Source organism: Emys orbicularis, chromosome 18 (genome assembly GCF_028017835.1).
Source record: "Emys orbicularis isolate rEmyOrb1 chromosome 18, rEmyOrb1.hap1, whole genome shotgun sequence".
NCBI lineage: Eukaryota > Metazoa > Chordata > Testudines > Emydidae > Emys > Emys orbicularis.
Window position 1 is genome coordinate 17,304,073 of NC_088700.1, and position 19,706 is coordinate 17,323,778.

Sequence of the window (19,706 nt, forward strand, 5' to 3'; positions counted from 1 at the left end):
GATAATGTTTCGTCTGCAACAGAATGTTAAAAATCACACCTCCTTCTCTGCCTCCCTCTTCTATCACAGACACCTCTGGCAAAGTCTAAGTACCTGCATAGCTCATGAAGTTGCTGTACGGTGTGTTTAGGAAACTGTGAAAACCGCACGTGTCATTGCCAGGTCCAGGGTCCCCACACAGTTTGTGCTTTGGAGCAGGGTTGGTGTCGCCGCAGAGGTCTCCAGTCTCAAAGGAGGGCTCGGTTTCCATGCACGGGTCACTGCAGGAGAGGATCTCAGAGATTCCCCGGAAGACATGATAGAGCCCCAGGCTGTGCCCAATTTCATGGATCATTGTGTGTGTGTGGCCAGGGATGCCGTAGAAGGAAGGGTTCAGCACGATGCCACCTGCATGGAGAAAATGAGAAGCTATTGGTTTTGTCTCATTTATCTTGGAACATCGGGGGCGGGGGGGAGTAGAGAATGTACCAAAGGACCTAGATCCTTACTGTGCATCTGAGCCTTCTGGGTGCTGAGCAGGGAGCTCAGAGTGGTCTGCACCCCACATGCGGTGCTCTGCCTTTTGCAGGAGCAGACACTGAAGTGTTCTGCCAAGCATGCTGGAGCAAGATCCTAGTCAAAGGGCTTACATGAAAGTGGCATGCTATAGGGCTGAAAGGATGAGAAACCAAGGAACCAGTTCTGAGTTCCTGATCCAAGAATCTACTGATGTCAATGGGAGGTTTTCCATTGGATTTAGTGGGCATTGGACCAGACAGGCAAAAATCCCACTAAAATCAATAGATTTGCAGCAGCTTACACCACCGCTGAATTTGGCCCAGTGTGTTCACGTACAATGGCTCTTCATTCCAGATTGTAAACAATACATACGATGCTGACCGGTAAACAAAATATATCTAGAACATGCACAGTGCATTGTTCACATGGGATAAAGACATAGCTGGTAGAACCCCGCTAACTCGTGTTAAAGTCTAGGAGGCATGTTGCTTATTGCTGATATTTGCAAATTAATAACTGGACAAAAAAGTGAGGATAGTCCACATTACAAAGGGTGAGGCTTTAAAATCAACTGGAATTGGTTGTCCTAATCATCTAGGCAGCCTTGAAAATCTCAGATGAAATATACTCTGCTCATTTATGAGCCACTGTAATTTTAATTTTCTGAAAAAAGTGCTGCATATTACACTAGTAAAGGTGTGGAATCTAATGGGTAAAAAAAAGGAAATCTTAGTAATGTGATAACTTATTAGCTTGGATATTAAATCTGTGTAGAGAAGTGACTGGTGATCAGGTTTTGCATGTGAATTATGGCATGTGTAGATAAGTAAATGGTAAATTAGTGAGGTTCAGCAGCATACTGAAAAATGGTTAGCATTTTATTTTTTAGCTGAGCTTCAGCTACGTTTGGAGTTAGTGAGAAGTTCCATATTTTCTTTCCTTAGTTTGTTAAACTTGGCTTTTCACAAGCCTTTTTATTTTAAAGTGTTTACCTACATTGCTGGTGCTTTACCCAGGTAAAGGAAAACTGTTTTATGAAAGAACACTGACAAAATAAAAAGTGGATGTGATGCACTGTTAAGTTAGAGAACATGAGGAGCAAAAGGGTTTGGCAGGAGGAATTTTATCAGAGGCTGTAGCACTGTGAGGATGAGATCACTAAGTTATGACACACCACAGATTCTATTCATGCTCATCCGTTCGTTGACTCTTGTTGCAACAATAAAGGGGTGCGTGTGAATGAACGAGGAGAGGGAGAGTGTGTGCGTGCGGGGGGGTGTAGAAGGGAAAAAAGAGGAGAGTCAGCATGTGAGAGAGAAGGCAAAAGAAACACATTTTTATATGCCTGCACTGCTTCAGTCATGCATGGGGCTGCACCAGGAGTCAGCCCCTAGCAGTCCTATAGGGGTGGCTGCACATCTCCTGCATGCCACAGAACTAGTCTCTGCGCCAGCTTTGCATAAGTCAAACTGAGGGGCTGTGGATCAGTGTTTAGGTGGATCCTGCTATCCCAGCACCCTGGCTCTTTGTCTGAGGGAAGCATGTGAACTTCGCCTTCCCATCCTCCCTGCACTACATCTACAAAGATCCCTGAGTGTTTGGGCTCTATGTGAGGCGAGTGAATTTCACCCAGAGAGAATCTCTGTTACATAATTTGTGAGAGCCCCCTAAGGAAGCCAACGTTTTGGATTTACCATCACCGGTAATCTTGGCAATGCCCCAAAGTCGGAGATGCAATCACAATAAAGGCTGGCTAAAGAGCACAGGAGCTGGACTGCAGAGAACCAGCTGGGCAGAGTTGTTTTATTTTTGCCTTTGTTTAAGATGTCTATTTTTCATAGCTGTCAAGAGTCTAAATCAATTGTAGTTTTACAGAAAAGATAGTTACCTCACCCAGACAAGGTATGTTCCAGCACTTAGATCTGGACTACAGAGCATATTTCATATTTTTTTATTAAATACATATTGGATTTATGGAAGAGAGAAAGAGAGAGTGAGAAAAGAAAGATTAAAATAGAATTCTCACAAACCAAGCGTGGGGCAGGAAGGGCTGTTAAGACAGGAAATTATTATTATTACTTTTACTGTGAGTCAACCTCAAACTGTCAGTTAAAGGCTTTCTAGCTCTCCAGTGAGATCTCCCTCTGGTCAATGAATTTGGTCAATAAGCCGTAGAAGCTGAATTTAAGCTGTTTTGTTAAGACACACTGTTGACAATCAGCCTTAGAGAAGTGAAAGGACAACTAATCAAAATTACAAATGAGCGCCACCATCTCTCTGTGTCCAGCAGGAGGCGCTACAAGGACTTTTTACCAAGCAGAGGCCTCTCTCCGCAGGTATAGAGAGAGGAGCTTAGGAGCTATTCCAGTCCCATCTTACCTCATCAAGAGTCATTCTAGGAGTGGCCCAGACTCTTAAGGACAGCCCAGGCTACTCCAGTCTTAGGCTGTCAGTGTCATGGCAGAGAATGTTGTGGGAGTGTTGGTGGAGGGGAACGCACAGCTTCACTAGACCCAGCCCATCCTGGAAGAAGTTACAGAAGGAGCACTGGCTCTTAGGAAGTCTCTGAGCTGTGTCAGTCCTAGCTTCACCCAAGAGGACATGATGTAGGGAATGAGACAGGAATGCTGACTATGGGGCATTCACATCTACTCCAGTCCCACTCCCTCTCAGCGGGAATCACTGTAAGAAATGGTGTAGGAGTGATGGCTCTTGGGGGAACTCTATACTGGTACTTAGCTAGCTGCCTTCTGTAGAATAAACGACCGTGATGAGTGCTGCATGAAATGCTGGTTGCCTGTGGTGGAGCAGCCAGCTTCAACCCAATTGCCTGACTAGGGAGGGTGGTAACCTTCTGTTTTCTGTGGATTGTCCTTTTGAATGTAGAGGAGACTCCCTGACCATTGCACAACCATCAGTGAGGCTGCCGGTCCGTAGTTCAGTTCACATGCAGAATGTTACAAAGGAAGGAACACACACACTGTGCTCTGCCTATATCTCTCACAGAGACTTTACATTTGCCATTTCTTTGTTGTTTTTCTTAATCTGAAGATGATCTGGCTCAGATAATATCAGAATTGATCCAAATGGCCACCCCCAAACCTCCATCTAATCTAAACTGGACTTTATTCTCGGTCCAGAAAAGTCTGGATGACAGTACATACTTCCTCCACTGTTGTTCATTTTGACTTACTCTGCATTTGCTGCTTCCAGGTGACACTGGATGTAGGAAGCTCTGGAAAACGTGATCAACTTTGTTCTCGTGAGATCTCCAGTCCAGTTTTGCTGCCACCAGGAGGTTTGTGTAATTCAGATAAGCATATCCAGACTTTTGGGTGCTTACGTAACCTGTCCCTCTGTCTCTTTTGAGGCTCATCCATCATTTCAGAAGGATACAATCCCTCTGGCACTGTAAGCATCCAGGTTGTGACTCATCGGCTAGGTTGTGTGGCTTCCTCTGGATAACTGGGGCCATAGCAGCTATATTCAGCAACCTTAGCTAAGAAATAACCAGGCCAAGCTGCAGGGTAGCAAATTCTCTCCAGTTCCACTCAATTGAACATTAGAAACATGGGGATTTTGCAGGTTGCTTTTTTGCAAACCGATATAGAACAACAACAAACCTGCATGGCATTTTAAGAGGAAAATTAACTGCACGCATTCTAGGTAATGGGCTAAGGTTAATACCGTAATGGGCAAAGGTTAATAATTCAGTGCTGTCCAGCATTCTCCCCTTGCCCTCCCCACAACCTCCTTTGCAAAGTGCTCCCACGAGGCTGATGCCCTGTACAGTAGCTTCACTTAAAAGGTGAAATATTTTCAGCCTGACATCATCTAGAAATACCATAATATGCTTTGGCTTTATAATCTAATATTTTCCTGGTTGTGAGCCAGTAGCTGGGAATCATGGAATTTTTTTCCCCTTGACTATATAAGACTATTAGTGGAATGATAAGAAATCAGAACTGGGCTTAATGCGTAATTGTCTTCCCTTCTTGCTCCCCCTGAGAAAACTTTACAAAGGGGCAGCATCTTTAAGACTGACCTAGATGCATCAAGGCTTCCTTGTCCCATGGCCAGGTCGCCACTCCAGCCAGCTCTTCCTCAGAGGAATTAGCGAAGAAGATGTTGAGGTGTGTGGCTCCATCGAGTTTGAGTATGTTCTTCAGTTCGTTGACATCCAAGTATGCTCTGAAACAGATAAATGAACTATTTCTAACAGCATTACCAGCATTGGCAGAGTACTGGGACGCTGAAAGCCAGGTAGAGATCCTTATGAACCCATGAACAGCAAGCAGTTGAGAACATTGAGAACATCCTCACTCTAGCAGCAGATGGTAACAGACTATTACTGCTACCAGCTCCTGGTGTTATTCCTTTAGCCCAAGTGGTAGAGGTTCAAGCTGAGGTCCAGAAAGTCTAAGCCTGACTGAGGGCCCTGGTTACGGAATGTTGCTATATTCAAAAGGAAACTAGTGCCAAGGAGAAGGAAGTAAACACAACAAGGTTAGATTTGATTTATTAAAACACTGCAAAGAAGCAAAGCAAAGCAATGTTTGACAAATGGAGAATGATAAGATCGGCAGGGAAACACAATTCAGCAGCAAGCTCCTGAGAGGTTATTATGGACAGAATTTAGAAAATAGGAAAAGTGGGATGAAAAATTGACCTAGCTTACGGTGCTGTCAGAGGAGACAGCTATGTGATACCTGCTTCTTGCCTGTCTATATTACATGGCAGAATGGAAAATCCACATGTAGCCTGAGTGTGGGGGTTCTAAGACTGAATTAGTATTCATGTGTGTTTGGGTGGAGAGGGGAGCTGAGCCGTTACGGGCGCATTCTCCTCTCCCTCTGTTCCCATATAAGTCCTGAGTGGTCGGGTCTATGTGGGTTTAGCAGATAGCAAGGTGAGAACTGTTCTACATGGCATCATCCCCACCGAACCAGCATCTACTCCCACAGGTTGTTGGTCCCTTCTATCTACCTTCTTGGAGAAGGAGTAGGCCTACTAACCATTCGTAATGGGGCTTCTGAGGGAGATGTGCTCCATGAGAGAATTAGGACTAGGTCATTGAGTAAATTCCCCAGGCCTGTTTCAGATCCCCCAAGAACTGTGGGATTTCCTCATGAATCTTGGGATATCTGCAGGGTTGTAGGACCACATGACTTTGAGGAGGCAAACCCAGCCCCCTGAACTCAATGCCTTTTCTGAGTATCTTTAGCTTTCCCTTGGAGTATTCCAGGAAAGGTGTGATATGGCCTTGTCTGGGCAAAGGCACAGATGTTGCCAAAGAATATGCCATGCTACCCATTAAGTTCCTGTCATACCATAACACTCTAACCCAATGGAGTGTAGCTGTAAGGAGGTGAAGGGAGGGTGAGGAAATCAGGCAGTGTTCTAACAGAACAGAAACAAACAAAAAATTGAGGGAAAAGTTGATGTTGAAAGTGGTGTTGTTGGCACAAAGACACAAACCTGCTTTCCTCTCTTGATGCCTCATTAGCAAAGCAGCCAGTACCTCATGGGAAAATACTGAGGGTATCAGATATTGTACATTCAGACTCAACAAATGCACTGCACCAAAATAAATCTATAAGAAATGAGCTAGTTTCACTGCACTCAAAGGATGCAGGGAGTCAAAAATACAAGCGATAATCAGGATATAAAACTTCCAGGTTTACATGTACTACTTCCCATTCTACTTCTTAATGCACCCTCACCTATCCCCTTCCCAGCTCTCCTGAGAGACAAGCCAACACGCAGGAGTTTAGCCAGTCAGCCCTGCTGACAACTCAATGGAAATAGGTTTCAGAGGGGTAGCCGTGTTAGTCTGTATCAGCAAAAAGAATGAGGAGTACTTGTGGCACCTTAGAGACTAACACATTTATTTGGGCATAAGCTTTCATGGGCTAAAACCCGGCCACTTCATCAGATGCCTCAGATGAAGTGGGTTTTAGCCCACGAAAGCTTATGCCCAAATAAATTTGTTAGTCTCTAAGGTGCCACAAGTACTCCTGTTCTTTTTTCCAGTGGAAATAGTTATCACTTTTTCTTCTCTTCCCCCATTTCCCGGTGTACAGAGGAAGGTGAGTTAGATTATCAGCTCTGCTATTGGCTCATTCTGTGAACATGGTGATAATGTTTTTGTGCCTCAGTTTCTTCATTGGTAACAATGGAAGCTGGGATTTTCAAAGGACCATAAGGGAATTAAGTGCCCAAATCCCACTGAGAGTCAAATGAAATTAGGTACCTAACTTTCTTAGGCTCCTTTGATAACCCCAGCCAGAAATGATACTTCTTACCCAGCTTTGCAATGTGCTTTGAAATTCTCAGATGACAGCAGCAGTGTACATGCAAAGTAGCATTATGACTAGAACACACTGACACCTGGATTTTGTTCCCTGAGAGTTCCCCCTCACTCAGTCCCTATAGGCACCATTATGGGTACCATCATCATTTTCACACCAACCACCTGGGTTGTGACAGAGGAGATGGGGCCATAAGAAGTGAGAGAAAATGAACTCATAACAACACAAGCATCCCTAGAAATGTAAAATAGATTAGGCTAGAAATACAGAAAATGTGTTTCTGAGATGGCCAAGTCCTCAAGGTGTTTAGCACCCACAACAATTCTAATCTCACTTATACCAGTGCAAATCATGAGTAGCTATCTGCAACCAAGTCAATGGTGTCACATTGGTGTAAAACTCATCTGAGATCAGAATCAGCCCATTAATGGGGGCTGCAAGGATACAGCCCTGGCACAACTCTTTTCATGCAGAAAGTTTTACAAAGTTTAAAAGTTTTTAGAGGTTTGGCTCAGTTTGGAGAAGCAATTCAAATTTGCAGATTCATAGATAAGGCCAGAAGGGAACACTGTGATCATCTAGTCTGACCTGTTGCATAACACAGGCCATAGGACTTCCCTGAATCAATTTCCTCTTTGAACAAGAGCATATCTTTTAGAAAAACATCCACTTGATTACAAAAATTCCAATGATGGAGAATCCACCAAAAAACCCTTGGTAAGTTGTTCCAATGGTTAATTATCCTCATTGTTAAAAATTTGCCCCTTATTTCGAATCTGAATTTGTCTAGCTTCAACTTCCAATCATTGGATCTTTTTATACTTTTGACTGCTAGACTGAAGAGCCCATTATCCAATTTTTTCATCTCCATGAAGGTACTTACAAAATGTGATGAAGTCACCCCTTAACCTTCTCTTTGATAAACTAAATAGATTGAGCTCCTTGAGTCTGTCACTAGAAGGTATGTTTTCCAATCCTTTAATCATTCAACATGCTTCTTGAATTATGGATACCTGACTTGGACACAGTTTTCCAGCAGTGGTCGCATCAATGCCAAATACAGAGGTAATATAGCCTCTCTACTCTTACTTGATATTACCCTGTTTATATAGCCAAGGATTGGATTAGCCCTTTTGGCCACAGCATCACACTGGGAGCTCATGTTCAGCTGATTATCCATCATAGCAAATGATGTGATTTCCTTAAAGACCTGCCAAGAGTAATATTACTCCCTTTCCCTTGTTTTTGGTTCTCTAGCCCCACTCCACATGACCTCCTGTTATTAACCACTGTGCCAGGAAATATGAAATGTGGATGATCATCATTGTTCCCATTTGTCAGATGGGATAAATGAGGCACAGAGATCCCCAAGGTGTGTCACCAAGTTAGAGTTTAGAACTCAAGTGGGTAACTCCTTGTTCCATGCTCAATCTACTGGACCACAAGCACCCTTGGTTTTAAGACCAACAAGGTCAGGGAACAGTCTGAGAATAAAGCATAATTTATTAGGAAGTAGGGGCTGGCCAGAAAACAAGACTTCCATTTCATGAATAATTTTGAGGTTTTCACATTTGGTTTTGTTCTCATGCAGAACAAAACCGAGGCCTTTCAAAAAAAAAAAAAAATTGCGAAAAGCAAATAGTTCAGTGAGTAGGACATTTATCTGGGCTGTCGGAGAACTAGGTTCAAGTTCTTGCTCCATATCAGGCAGAGAACCCCTCTCTCTAGTTCAGCTAAACTTTTGTAGGGAAGGTTTCTCAGGTCCAAAATGGAATAACTGGTCAAAACCAGACAGCCACCCAACCTAGAACAGCTAATGGTGTCTGGTGGTTAAGCCACTCCTCTGGGATGTGAGAGACCCAGGTTAACTTCCCTGATCTTTCTCTCACACCAGAAATTTCATACTGAACCTGAGAAACCTTCCCAAGAAAAGTTTTGTCAAAACCGAGACTTTTCTGCAAAAAATGTTTGGTTTTTGATGAATTGGCATTTTCTGGTGGAAAAAAAAAATGTTTTGTTGAAAAGTTCCTGACTCACCCAAGTAGGGAGCTGAATCCCTCAGCAGGATGACTGCTCCCTGTAGTCCCTCTTTCCTTATGAGTGTGCGTGCGGCTCTCACGAACTCAATGCACTCACATTCAGTAAGCAGGGTTCCTTGCATACTTGTCAAGGCTTCCATTCCCAGAAGGGCAAAAAAAAAAAAAAAAAACTAGGGGAGCTGGCTCGGCACCAAGATCTTTCTGTCCTTCCCTGGAGGACACCCCAATGGAAAACAGACTCACATTTCCGTAATAGTTTCCTTGCCACTCACTGAAGTCACCATCTCCAAAATAGCTCAAGGCCGGGTGTCCCCAAGCCCCCGCTGACTCACTGAGGAAGACACGCTCTTTGGGGACATCAGTAAGAGGGGCTTTGTTTCCATTCCATGGAGTGTTTATCTTCAAATCAATGGCCTGTGATGTGGCTGAAGTTCTGAAGGATAGGTCAACACTGTGACCCTTTCCACATTTCTCATCTCTCCACTGTTCTCAGTTCATCTCTCATAAACACACAGCCCTCTCCCTCCGCCCCTTGAGCCCGTTCAGCAAATATTTGCACATTGGTCTGATTCTATAGGTTAATCTAGTGCCAGAGGGTTCTTCATTTCTTCGAAAATTCTTTGCTGTGCACTGTTCAGCGTAGTATGAGTGCGCAATTGTGCAGGTGCACACACGCAGGTCTAAGTAGGAGCGTGGGTCATATCGTGAGAGGGAAAGTGTATGTAGAGGAGCACGTGTGAGATGGTATGTCAGTGAATGAGAGAGAGCCGGAGAGCAGCACTGTGGGAGTGTGAGAAAGTGTAAATAGGCGAGGGTGTGTGCATCACTGTGTGAGACACTGGAGAGAGAAAGTTTATGTGTTTAAGAGAGAGAGAGAGAGGCTACTCATGCTAGAAGCAGACAGAATGTAGGGCTTACGCGAAGCCTCCACAACTGTACATTAGAGTAGCAGTTCTCAAATTTCATTGCATCGTGACCCCCTTCTAACAACAAAAATTACTACACGACCCCAGGAGGGGGGACCAAAGACCGAGCCCACCCGTGCCCCGCCAGCCCAAAGCTGAAGTCCAAAGGCTTCTGCCCTGGGTGGGTGGCATGTAACCTTAGCCCTGGGCGGTGGGGCTTGGGCTTCAGATAGGGTGACCAGATGTCCCAGTTTTATTGGGACAGTCCTGATTTTTGGGTCTTTTTCTTATATAAGCTCCTATAACCCCCCAGCCCTGTCCTGATTTTTCATATGAGCTGTCTGGTCATCCTAGCTTCAGACTTGCTGGGACCCAAGGACAACACCAGCCTTGGCAACCCCATTAAAATAGGGTCGTGACCGGGTCCCAACCCACAGTTTGTGAACCCCTGTATTAGAGCAATCCAGCCGTTGTATCCTCATTCTCCTGTAGTTCCAAAGAAACTAAGCTGTCACCGCCTTATTCTTAGCTACCTTTTTGCCTACTATGTTCACAAGCCATTCACCAGCTACATCCCGCTCCCATACCCTCTAGCACAACCTTCCTCTGTCTTGCACTCACAATACACTCTTTCAGCTCTGGGGATGGTTTGTAAATGAAATATTACCATAGCTAACCCATCTCCCCAGAGCTGAGTGCATCAGCCTCTGACTAGCCAGGGCCGTTGGTACCTCACTGTGGGCCCTGTTCACATCTGGTGTAACTCCACTGAGGTCAGTTGAGTTGCACTGGAGCTTACCCTTGTTCGGAATTTGACCCAGAACGTGGTACAGACTGATCCAGGGGTTTGCAGAGCATCTGCCGTTTGCTATAGGGAGTTGGTCAAAGTCAGTGAATGAGGTGATTAGGATATGTAGGTGTGAGGACAGGAGGCGAAAACTGTTTTTGCAAGGGGGCTGAATGTCAGCCAACTGGTACAAGGGCTGTCTAGCCTAGTGGTCAGAGCAGGTGTCAGGCCAAGTGGTCAGAGCTGGTGCCAGGAATCAAGGACTAGGGCCAGAGCTGGAGTCAGTAGTCAGAAGACAGAGCCAAGGGTCAAACCAGAGGGCAGAAACTTGAGCGAGCAGGGTATCAGGCAAGGAGGAGTTCAAGGCAGGGGCAGGACAGAGGCAAGGCTGGGTGCAAGGAGCAGGCACATTGGTGGGCATGAGCATTGAGTAGGCCCTGGACATAATAGGTGGGTGTAACTGGGGTGTGTTTGGAGAGTGTGTGTGTGTGACTCCCCTGGCATGTATACATTGTGACCTTTTGCATATATACATGAACACACTAAGATCATGTTCAGGCCAGTCCCTGGGGTATACGTATATAAACATGCACACACACACAAAAGGATAAGTGTAAGTTTGGGAGTGTGTATATATGCAAGACGATCAGAGCATATTTATGGGGCTCCATGCAAAGCTTTAGAGTGTGGGGGAAAGAACAACAGAAAATATGGTTTAGAAATCTATTCCTTCCTTCCTCCCCATGTTTCTAATAATCTCCCATCCATGTCCCTCATCGCCACATTAGTACACACCCAGAGCCACAGACTAACTACCTTTGCAGTTCTTATCCAGCCACTGATGGCAGACCCTACAGTTACTAGGTCAGAACAGTTTTCAGTTATTGTGTTGGACTGATTTGACTCTCCTCTGGCTGCTGCTGCTGCTTTGCTATCAGTCCAGAATATCTGATTCAGTGCAATCTATGAGCCTCACTTACTCTTCTCAAGGTTATGTGGGTCCCATGATAGAGGACGTAACGCCTGTCACATGGACCCATGCCAAAGAGAACCAAGGAACCCAGCCTCTGCACCAGTGCCAAACTCGCATTTCAAAGACATGAGTGCAGTTTTGGAAAGGGATCAAAGCCCTTCCAACTGTCATTAGAAATACTCCTTTATGCATCTCTCCCTGAGTGCCAGCAATATATTTCATAAATTCATTGGCTCGAGATGGTACTTCCAATATAAACCTGAATGGGGGACCTGTCAGGGCAAGTCTGTGTGGAAAACAAAACAAAACACAACAAGGCATATGTAACCCCTGTAATGGAAAAAAACCTGTGACGCCTTGAGTGTGCCCAGCTCAAAAAAACACGATGAGCTCATTAGTACATTAGTAAGAGGTCTCCCCTGCTAGAATCTGTTTTAGACATAGAACGGCTACAGGCTGCTTTTGACCATTGGGGACACTGAATCATATTGGATTGCATGCACATTCCCACCCAAATGTTCGCACAGGCATATTTGTCTAATGCACAGTTTTATCCTATAGAGTGGAGAGCACTCCAGAGTTGCATTGTACAGCAGCTTCATCTGCCTCCAACAGACTCCATAGCCCAACTGACAGCACATGTCCTATACAATAGCTCCATCCCCCATCCAGCAGGCTTGTTAGCTCATCCAGCAGTACATCTCTTATGCAACAGCTCCATCCCCTATCCAGCATGCATACCATCTTCCATATTTGGAGATCAATCCATTTCCCTCTCCCATATGTCAAGCCCATCTCCTATCTATTTGGGCCCTGGGTCCTAGAGAGCAGACCCATTTCTGGTCAGTGAGGCCAGTCTTCTGGACAACAGACCCATCACCTACCCATTGATCCCTATCCCTGATACAGTGGGCCCTGTCTCCTGTACAGTAGGTACCACTCTGCTGAACTCTGCTTTGCTGGATATTAGTGCCAAATCATATTAGCAAAACGTGTTGTATTTAGATACGGTTTACCAATACCTTTTACACTTGATTGTGACTCAGTCATCGGGGCTAGACCCAGACAGAGCTAACCTGCGTGGAGGGCCTAAAACAACATGTTTTCACGCTGGCAGAGATCTGAAATAGAGCACGGTGTTTTAACCTGATGATTGCATGGCTTGATCCTATTCACATGAGCTGGGTTGCAGTTCAGTCCAGCCTAACAACGGTTATTAAATGTGGTTGTTTCTGTGACATAAGAGGAGCCTTCTAGCCCTCACTGTCAGGAAATGTTTCCCGACATTCATCCTTAAGTTTTTCTTCACTTGACTTTGTTTTGCTTTTAATGTTCAAAGACACGTGTCACTTTGCAGCAGGAAAACAAAGAGGCTGAATAACGAAATATCCACAGGACATCACACAAAACAGAGAGCCGGGCCTTCATACTCCTCTGTCTTCCAAGTCCAATCTCCAACGGCCTGCTCTCATTGCCAGGTTTAAAAGGAATGCTGCTTACTCTCATCCCTCCATCTCCAGAAGGAGGCATTCATTAGTCTATCTTCCCATGCAGTGGGGAGGGCAGTCAATTCCTAACCGCCAAAAGAGCAGCTCTTCTCCCCTTGTACATAAGTTCAGACTTTCACAGAGCAGAAGGCATTTGTAAGGGATAAAGATATCCCATCACTGAATCAGTTGCATAAGATGGCCTTGATTTGCCGCTGGTCCACTTTGTTTTAAATTTCGTGTGAATTTGTTGCTCCTCAAAGGAATTGGTAGTGCTGGCTTGAACCAGCTATAGATTCAGGCAGGCTCAGAGCAAGCTTCCCCCAATACCATTGTCAGTGCAACTCAGTTCTGACCTGCAAATGTTACCAGCCAGATTCCCAATGAGGTGATACTGATGCACCTCATTGACCTATGCATTATAGGCTGTAACACCCTCTGGTGTTCTAGTCTTGGGGCCTATCTTGGACAATGACTGCCAGTAATGTCAAAGCATGATATGTGAACCAGTGTCTGCTAGGCACTAAAGAACAGCCACCAAAGTGGTTTTCACATATTACCCAAAGCATAATTTGAATTCCCCTCTTCAGGGGTAAACGACCATTGGGATAACCACCTATAGACTTACAATGCCAGACACGATCAACAATGATCACTCCAGGCCAAATCTTGGTCCCATTGCATGGCAAGATTCCCTGATGTCAATGAAACCAGCATCAGGCCCTTATATAGGGCCATTTGGCAGACAGACATACAGTATAGGGACCTGGAATTATATTTTAACTTTTCTTTCCCTGTGGTTTCTCAATCTTAAGTGGCCAGGAATGGAGCTGTCTTTCTCATAGAACCTACATACCCAACTGTCGCAGAGAGACACCTTTCACTTGACGACACCTCAAATGTGTGTGTAAGCAAGTGTGACAGTTTGATTTTATTTTTGTCCCCAAGCGCTTTCATTCCTCCTACACTATCCATGCTTTAAACCCTAAATGAGTCTCTGACATACCGATGGCGCTCTTCACAATTCCTGTTCGGCAAGGAGCATTTTCATTCATTAGGTCCTTACTGGGTGTACTGAAATTTCCTAGCTTTTGTCTTTAGAACATATTGCTTTTGGCGATGCAGTGGAAGGATGCTACAGTAAAACAAGGCCTTTCTGATCTTCTGTCACCACTAACAGTTATACAGTCTAATCTATTCCATTTATCACAAGACCTGATACACCCCCTTCCAAAATACAGGCATTTTCTCGGCTTTTACTTTCTTTTATTTTAAAGTGTGATGTTATGTGCATGTTAAAAACCTGCACAAAATGGTTACATCCTATGAAGATGTATAGTCTCACAGGGTTTCCAATTTTATCTGACCTTACAATAAAGACTTGCGTCTGGTAGTAAACTCAGTTTTCCTAGTCATTTAAGACAGAATCAATAAATCCTCTGGAGCAGGAAACATGTCTCATCTATGTTTAGAGCAGTATAAATCTGTGACACTGGCCATGTGTTTAATAATAAATCACGAGGATGATGATAATTAATAGAGACTAAGGCTTTCAGAGCTGCTTTGGATGGTTTGGATGAGGCAGAAGCTTGAGGTATGGTGTAACCAAAATGTTGCAAGAACAGCAAAGTATTTGATTCCAATTTGAATCCGGCCCACTGCCTATATGCAAGTAGAAATCCAAACCTGAAATTGTAGTTCTGGCAGCAACCAAAAGAGGAGACAACTGGCTTCAATCTACAAACATACGTTCCAAGTATTGTCCCACTTACAACTTTGAATCTGTTTAGGAATTTTGGTTTGTTTACTGCAGCAAAATGTCCTCAAGACTTCCTAGATCTGCTCTTCTGTCTGAAGAACACAGAGAAATGTTTGGAGAGGATAAAATAAATTAAAGGACTCCAAGGAGATGACGTAAAGTGATATAAACAACTGGATGAAAACCTGAATGTTTATGAGAGGTGTCTGTGTTTTTTTTCTGCTGATACAACCATGTTCTACATAATAAACTTTCTACAAACTGAGTTTATTCTAAGCGCGTATTGGCTTCTCTTATGGTCCTGGTGATTCAAGCTTGTCATGTTTTAGATTTAGACCATCATCAAAAGCCTCAATAGTAATTGCAGCAGTGTTGTAAAATTTGGGTCTAGATACAAATTACTTATTATTTGGCCCCAATGGGTTGCCAAACACATGGTAAAGGACAGTCTCTGGCCCAAGGAGCTCACAATCTAAACAAATATGCAGCTGAACTATCTAACATTTTGAATACATTTGGATTCTGGATTTTGCTTTGGTTTACTATAGGGACCAGAGCCAGAGTCAGACTGGGGAATTTCTGCAAACTTTGGACGGATTTAGTGTAAACTCATCCTTACAGAAAAATACTAGAGCATTTGATAGTAAATTATAGCTTTTCTACAGGACTTTTGAACCATTCTACAGAACTGAACAAATTAAGCATATTCCTGCTATAAGAAGTTATTCATTATTAAATTCCAATAGTCTGGAGTAATTTCTATAGAATCCTACTGGTTTCATCCCTATACTACTCTACTGGACTTTCCCCTAAGGAATCTCTAATACAAAATACAGCCGTATTTTACACAAATGCCCATAAGCAACTTCTGAATGTTCCAAATGGCCAATATCTATTTAATGGTCTGAACGACAACCATTAATCTGAATAATCCTGGATTTTGGTTTGTTCAAAATCTAGAATTGGATCCAAGTTTTGAGGCTACACTCACTTTTCTTTTTCTTCTGGTTAGTATTGGTTTGTACTCTGGGCCGATTTCTGTTCTCATTTACATTGGTGTAAATCCAGAATAACCCCACTGGCTGTAATGTAGTTATGCCAGTGTAAATCTAGCGTAAGTGGGAACAGAATCAGATTTTACTTTTGAATTTAAATTCGAAGTCTCAAAGCAAATGTCCCCTGAAATTACCAGTTTTTGCCTAATTTCTGGCCAATTAAACCCACTTTTGTAAAGAGAGAGGAGGGCTTACTCAAATCTCAGCACAGATTTCTCTCTAATGTTTCATAAATCCTCACCAAATCCTTTCACAAACTTGGGCTGAGATTCAGAAATACAGACAGAACAGATATTTTTTTACACTTCTGCTGCTGGTCCTGGCTGGGATGGGGAACAGTAGAGGCTCAGGAAGAAAGGGTGCAAAAGGTTATCCAATATGTTTCAAATGTCAACGTTTCAGTCTGAGCTTTAGGCAAAGATTCACAGTGACTCTTAATACATCCAAAATAATTCACCCACCCCAACAGTTACACTGTCCAGTTTCACAGGGGACTACACCTATGGGTTTGCAAAGTATTGTGCTGCTGAGGAACACAAATGTGTTATCTCGGTAGCTTCCTCCTCTGTATGGTTTACTATTAGCAGTGGTACGAAGTTTTGAGTTCATTCTTGCAGTGAGAGTGGAGGCTGCTCAGCAGTCTGAAAAACTGGAGCCATCGTCAACCTGTGGAACATTTTGGCAGAGGATGTTGTGAAGGCAGGGATGGTGTCCCTATCCTGTTTGCCAGAAGCTGGGAATGGTTGACAGGGGATGGATCACTTAATGATTACCTGTTCTCTTCATTCTTCCCTCTGAAGCACCTGGCACTGGCCACTGTCAGAAGGCAGGATACTGGGCTAGATGGACCTTTGGTCAGACCCAATATGGCTGTTCTTATCTTCATAATCAATAATTAAGCTGACCAACTGCAAATTAAGTCAACTAACTATAAAGAACTATGAGAATTTTTCCTGGATGGCCAGCTTTTGGGAGGGAAAAGGAGGATGTGGGGTGAAGGCAAGATGGTGTAGTTCTGGCAAACTGAATTGTGCTCTTTCTACACAACAACCTTTTTAGACTGAAAGTAGAATTCATTTACAGTGAATTGCAAGGAGGACATATTTTCTAAGAGCAAGTACATTGTGGGGAATAAATTGCACCATACTCTATCATCAGCAACACTGTCTGTTTTATCTGTTTCAGTTGTCTCTTTTATTTTCTTTTATTCCTATTTTTTTTCTTTTCAAGACTGAGACCAAGTGACCCATGAGAAATATACAGTAATTTGCCTGTTATCCATCCGTCATCTCCATCTGATATTCACTCTGCCCTCGTTACCCTGATGTTTTTCCAGACTCTACATGCTGAACCATTGTAACATGGAGATAAGTCAAATAATAAAGAAAGAAGTGGTGTAAGGATATTTTCCACAAACCAGTTCTGTTAAAACAGACTTCCCTTGCTGCTTCTCCAAAGCCCTTTTGGCTGTAATAAGTCTCATTCTTATATCCAAGAATTTAAAACAATATATCAATGTATGTATGTTTTAAGCAAATTAGCTAAAGCTTCAGTTATACTATTTAGCAATTCTGTAGCACCTTGCATCTGAGTATGAAAATGCTTCACAAACATTGAGTGAAATTCACTTGGCACAAGGCCGCTGCATTTGATTTAAGTTATATTTGGAGGGCTTAAGTGGGATGTAAGTGGTGCAGAGGCGTTGAGCTGGATGACCTCTGCAATAGAGTGAATTTCACCATAACTGCTTAAGCCTCAAGCCCCCCTCCACCCTCTCTGAAGAAGGTAAATAGAATCATTATCCCCATTATACATCTAGGGAAACTGAGGTGCAGAGATAAAATGACTTGGTCAAAGTCACTCAATAAGTCAGTGTGAGAGCTAGGATTAGAAACTAGATCGCTTGAGTCTAAGAACTGTGAGCTAACTTCAAAACCATACTACATCCTTTCTTCAATTAAATACCTTTTGTTATTCATGCTTAAATTTTCTTATGCATGCAATATTTGAGGAGCAGGTGGCATCATTCTTATCTCAGCGTCTGAGAGTATTACCTGGGTGAACCACCAAAGCTCTCCTAACCTACAGAGAGAAAGTGAGTGGTCACTGAATAAGTCAGCCTTCCTTTGAATCCATTAGCTTAACCATTTCAGAAGCAGCTGCAGGCAAACTTCTCTCATGAACAGCCTCTCTTATGGAATCAGAACTCATCTTCCAATGAATGAGCGGCTACTGTTCTAATAATACTTGACAGTTATATATCACCTTTTATATCACAGAGCGTCCAAGAACAACCAGGCTGACAATAACTGTAGAGCACATTGCACAACAGGTAGGCGTGGGAGAGGCTTTTATGGCCTAGGATCCCAGAACAGACCCTTACTCTTAAGAGAAGCACTGCTGGATGTCTAGTGTCCCAATAGTCCTTTCCATGATCCAGGCAAGGACATGGGTAGACCCCCTGTGGTGACACTAGACAGCAAAGGCTGTGTTAATCAGACTCAGAGCCAGAGAGCAAGAAAGAACCACAGGTTCTATTTGTTTCCAGAAGTCTCTACAAAATCCACTATTATAGAGAGAGCTGGTAGTGATCCCTATATTTAGGTTGCCTAGTACTTTCCATTATAAATATTAATTACAGCCAAGTCCTATCTCTGGTTCCTACTTGAAACTACAAGCCATAGCATACACTTGACCCTTCAGGTGCACTGGGCTGTGTGGAACCACTGGGCTGACACCGGACACCCTAAAAGGAACTGTGATCAAAAGACTCAGATTTCCTCCCCTCCTGGTGGTCTTGAGCATCACACACTGACAAAGAAGCTATCTCACCGGCTCCCCCTTTCCATGCCCAAACAGCTCTGCAGGCCCAGGAAGGGGGAGGCAGCGACTCTGGCCTGCCCTGTTGCCGTTCTTCAACACCCTGTCAGGCAGATAGCAGGGCAGGGCCTGGGCCTCCAAGCTACATGGTGGCTGGTCCCTGCACAATAGCATTGGGCGTATGTCGACTCAGTCTGCGGTCGCCAGCCTCCCCGCTCAGGTTGACAGACTCGGGCTAGAGGGGCTCCCGCTAGCAGTCTAAAAATAGCTGCATAGACAGTGCTCTGAAGTTGCGGCTTGGACTGGACCTCGGGCTCTGAAGCCCACCTCCCCCTCCAGACGTCCGGGCCTGAGCTCCAAGCCCAACTCTGTCGATCCAGGCTGGGAGGCTCGCTGCCATGGACTTTGTAAGACATACCCAGAGAGGGAGAAAGAGGCTTCTTGCACCTTGTCATCCATCCCTTGTGGCCTCTCACCCACCCTCTGTGCATCTGGCCATCTCCGCCTAGCAGACAGGACCTAACGTTTTAAGATCTTCCATGACAGACCCACCCAGTCAATGGCCTGGTACTCAATTTGTCTTTTTCAGTTGAGTTGACCCCACTGGGGTTTGCAGCTGGGGGGTCCAGGGAGCCTGGGTGTTCCATACCTGATGCTTAACCTTTTAACCCTCCCTCTGGTCTCTATCCTAATTAGCGTTCAGTAGTAAAAACTGAAAAGAAAAGAGAACAAGCTCAAGGTCTCTGCTCCTCTCATCTCATTTTTTGACATTAATCCCTGCTGAATATTTACAGAGACCTCCTGCACATAAACTCCATGCAACAAAATGAAACACACATTTGCTGTTGGAAAAAGAAAGGCTTGGAACCAGGCCCACAACAGCAATAAAACCCCACATATATGTTCACAAAGGAGCTAAGTTGGTTACGGATACTTCAATACTTGATGGGCCAAAATAACCAACTCAGCTCTGTCTCTTGCAAAATAACACCCTTGCTTTGTAGATCCTGTTTCTCTTCTGCTTTTGTTGTAACACCACAATGGACTATCAAATCTTGTTTCTTTATGTTCT

At 44.0% G+C, this 19,706-nt stretch overlaps 1 protein-coding gene across 1 annotated transcript in view; it reads right to left on the reverse strand.

Annotated features, from left to right (window-relative positions):
• The window catches only part of PAPPA (pappalysin 1), a 231,173-nt gene that overhangs the window by 160,552 nt on the left and 50,915 nt on the right, over positions 1–19,706 (reverse strand). Inside the window, exons 3-4 of the mRNA XM_065418793.1 lie at positions 4,544–4,689; positions 94–387 (exon numbers count right to left, since the gene is read on the reverse strand). Of these exons, the coding sequence (XP_065274865.1) occupies positions 94–387; positions 4,544–4,689 (440 nt within the window). The remainder of the gene's footprint in view (positions 1–93; positions 388–4,543; positions 4,690–19,706) is intronic.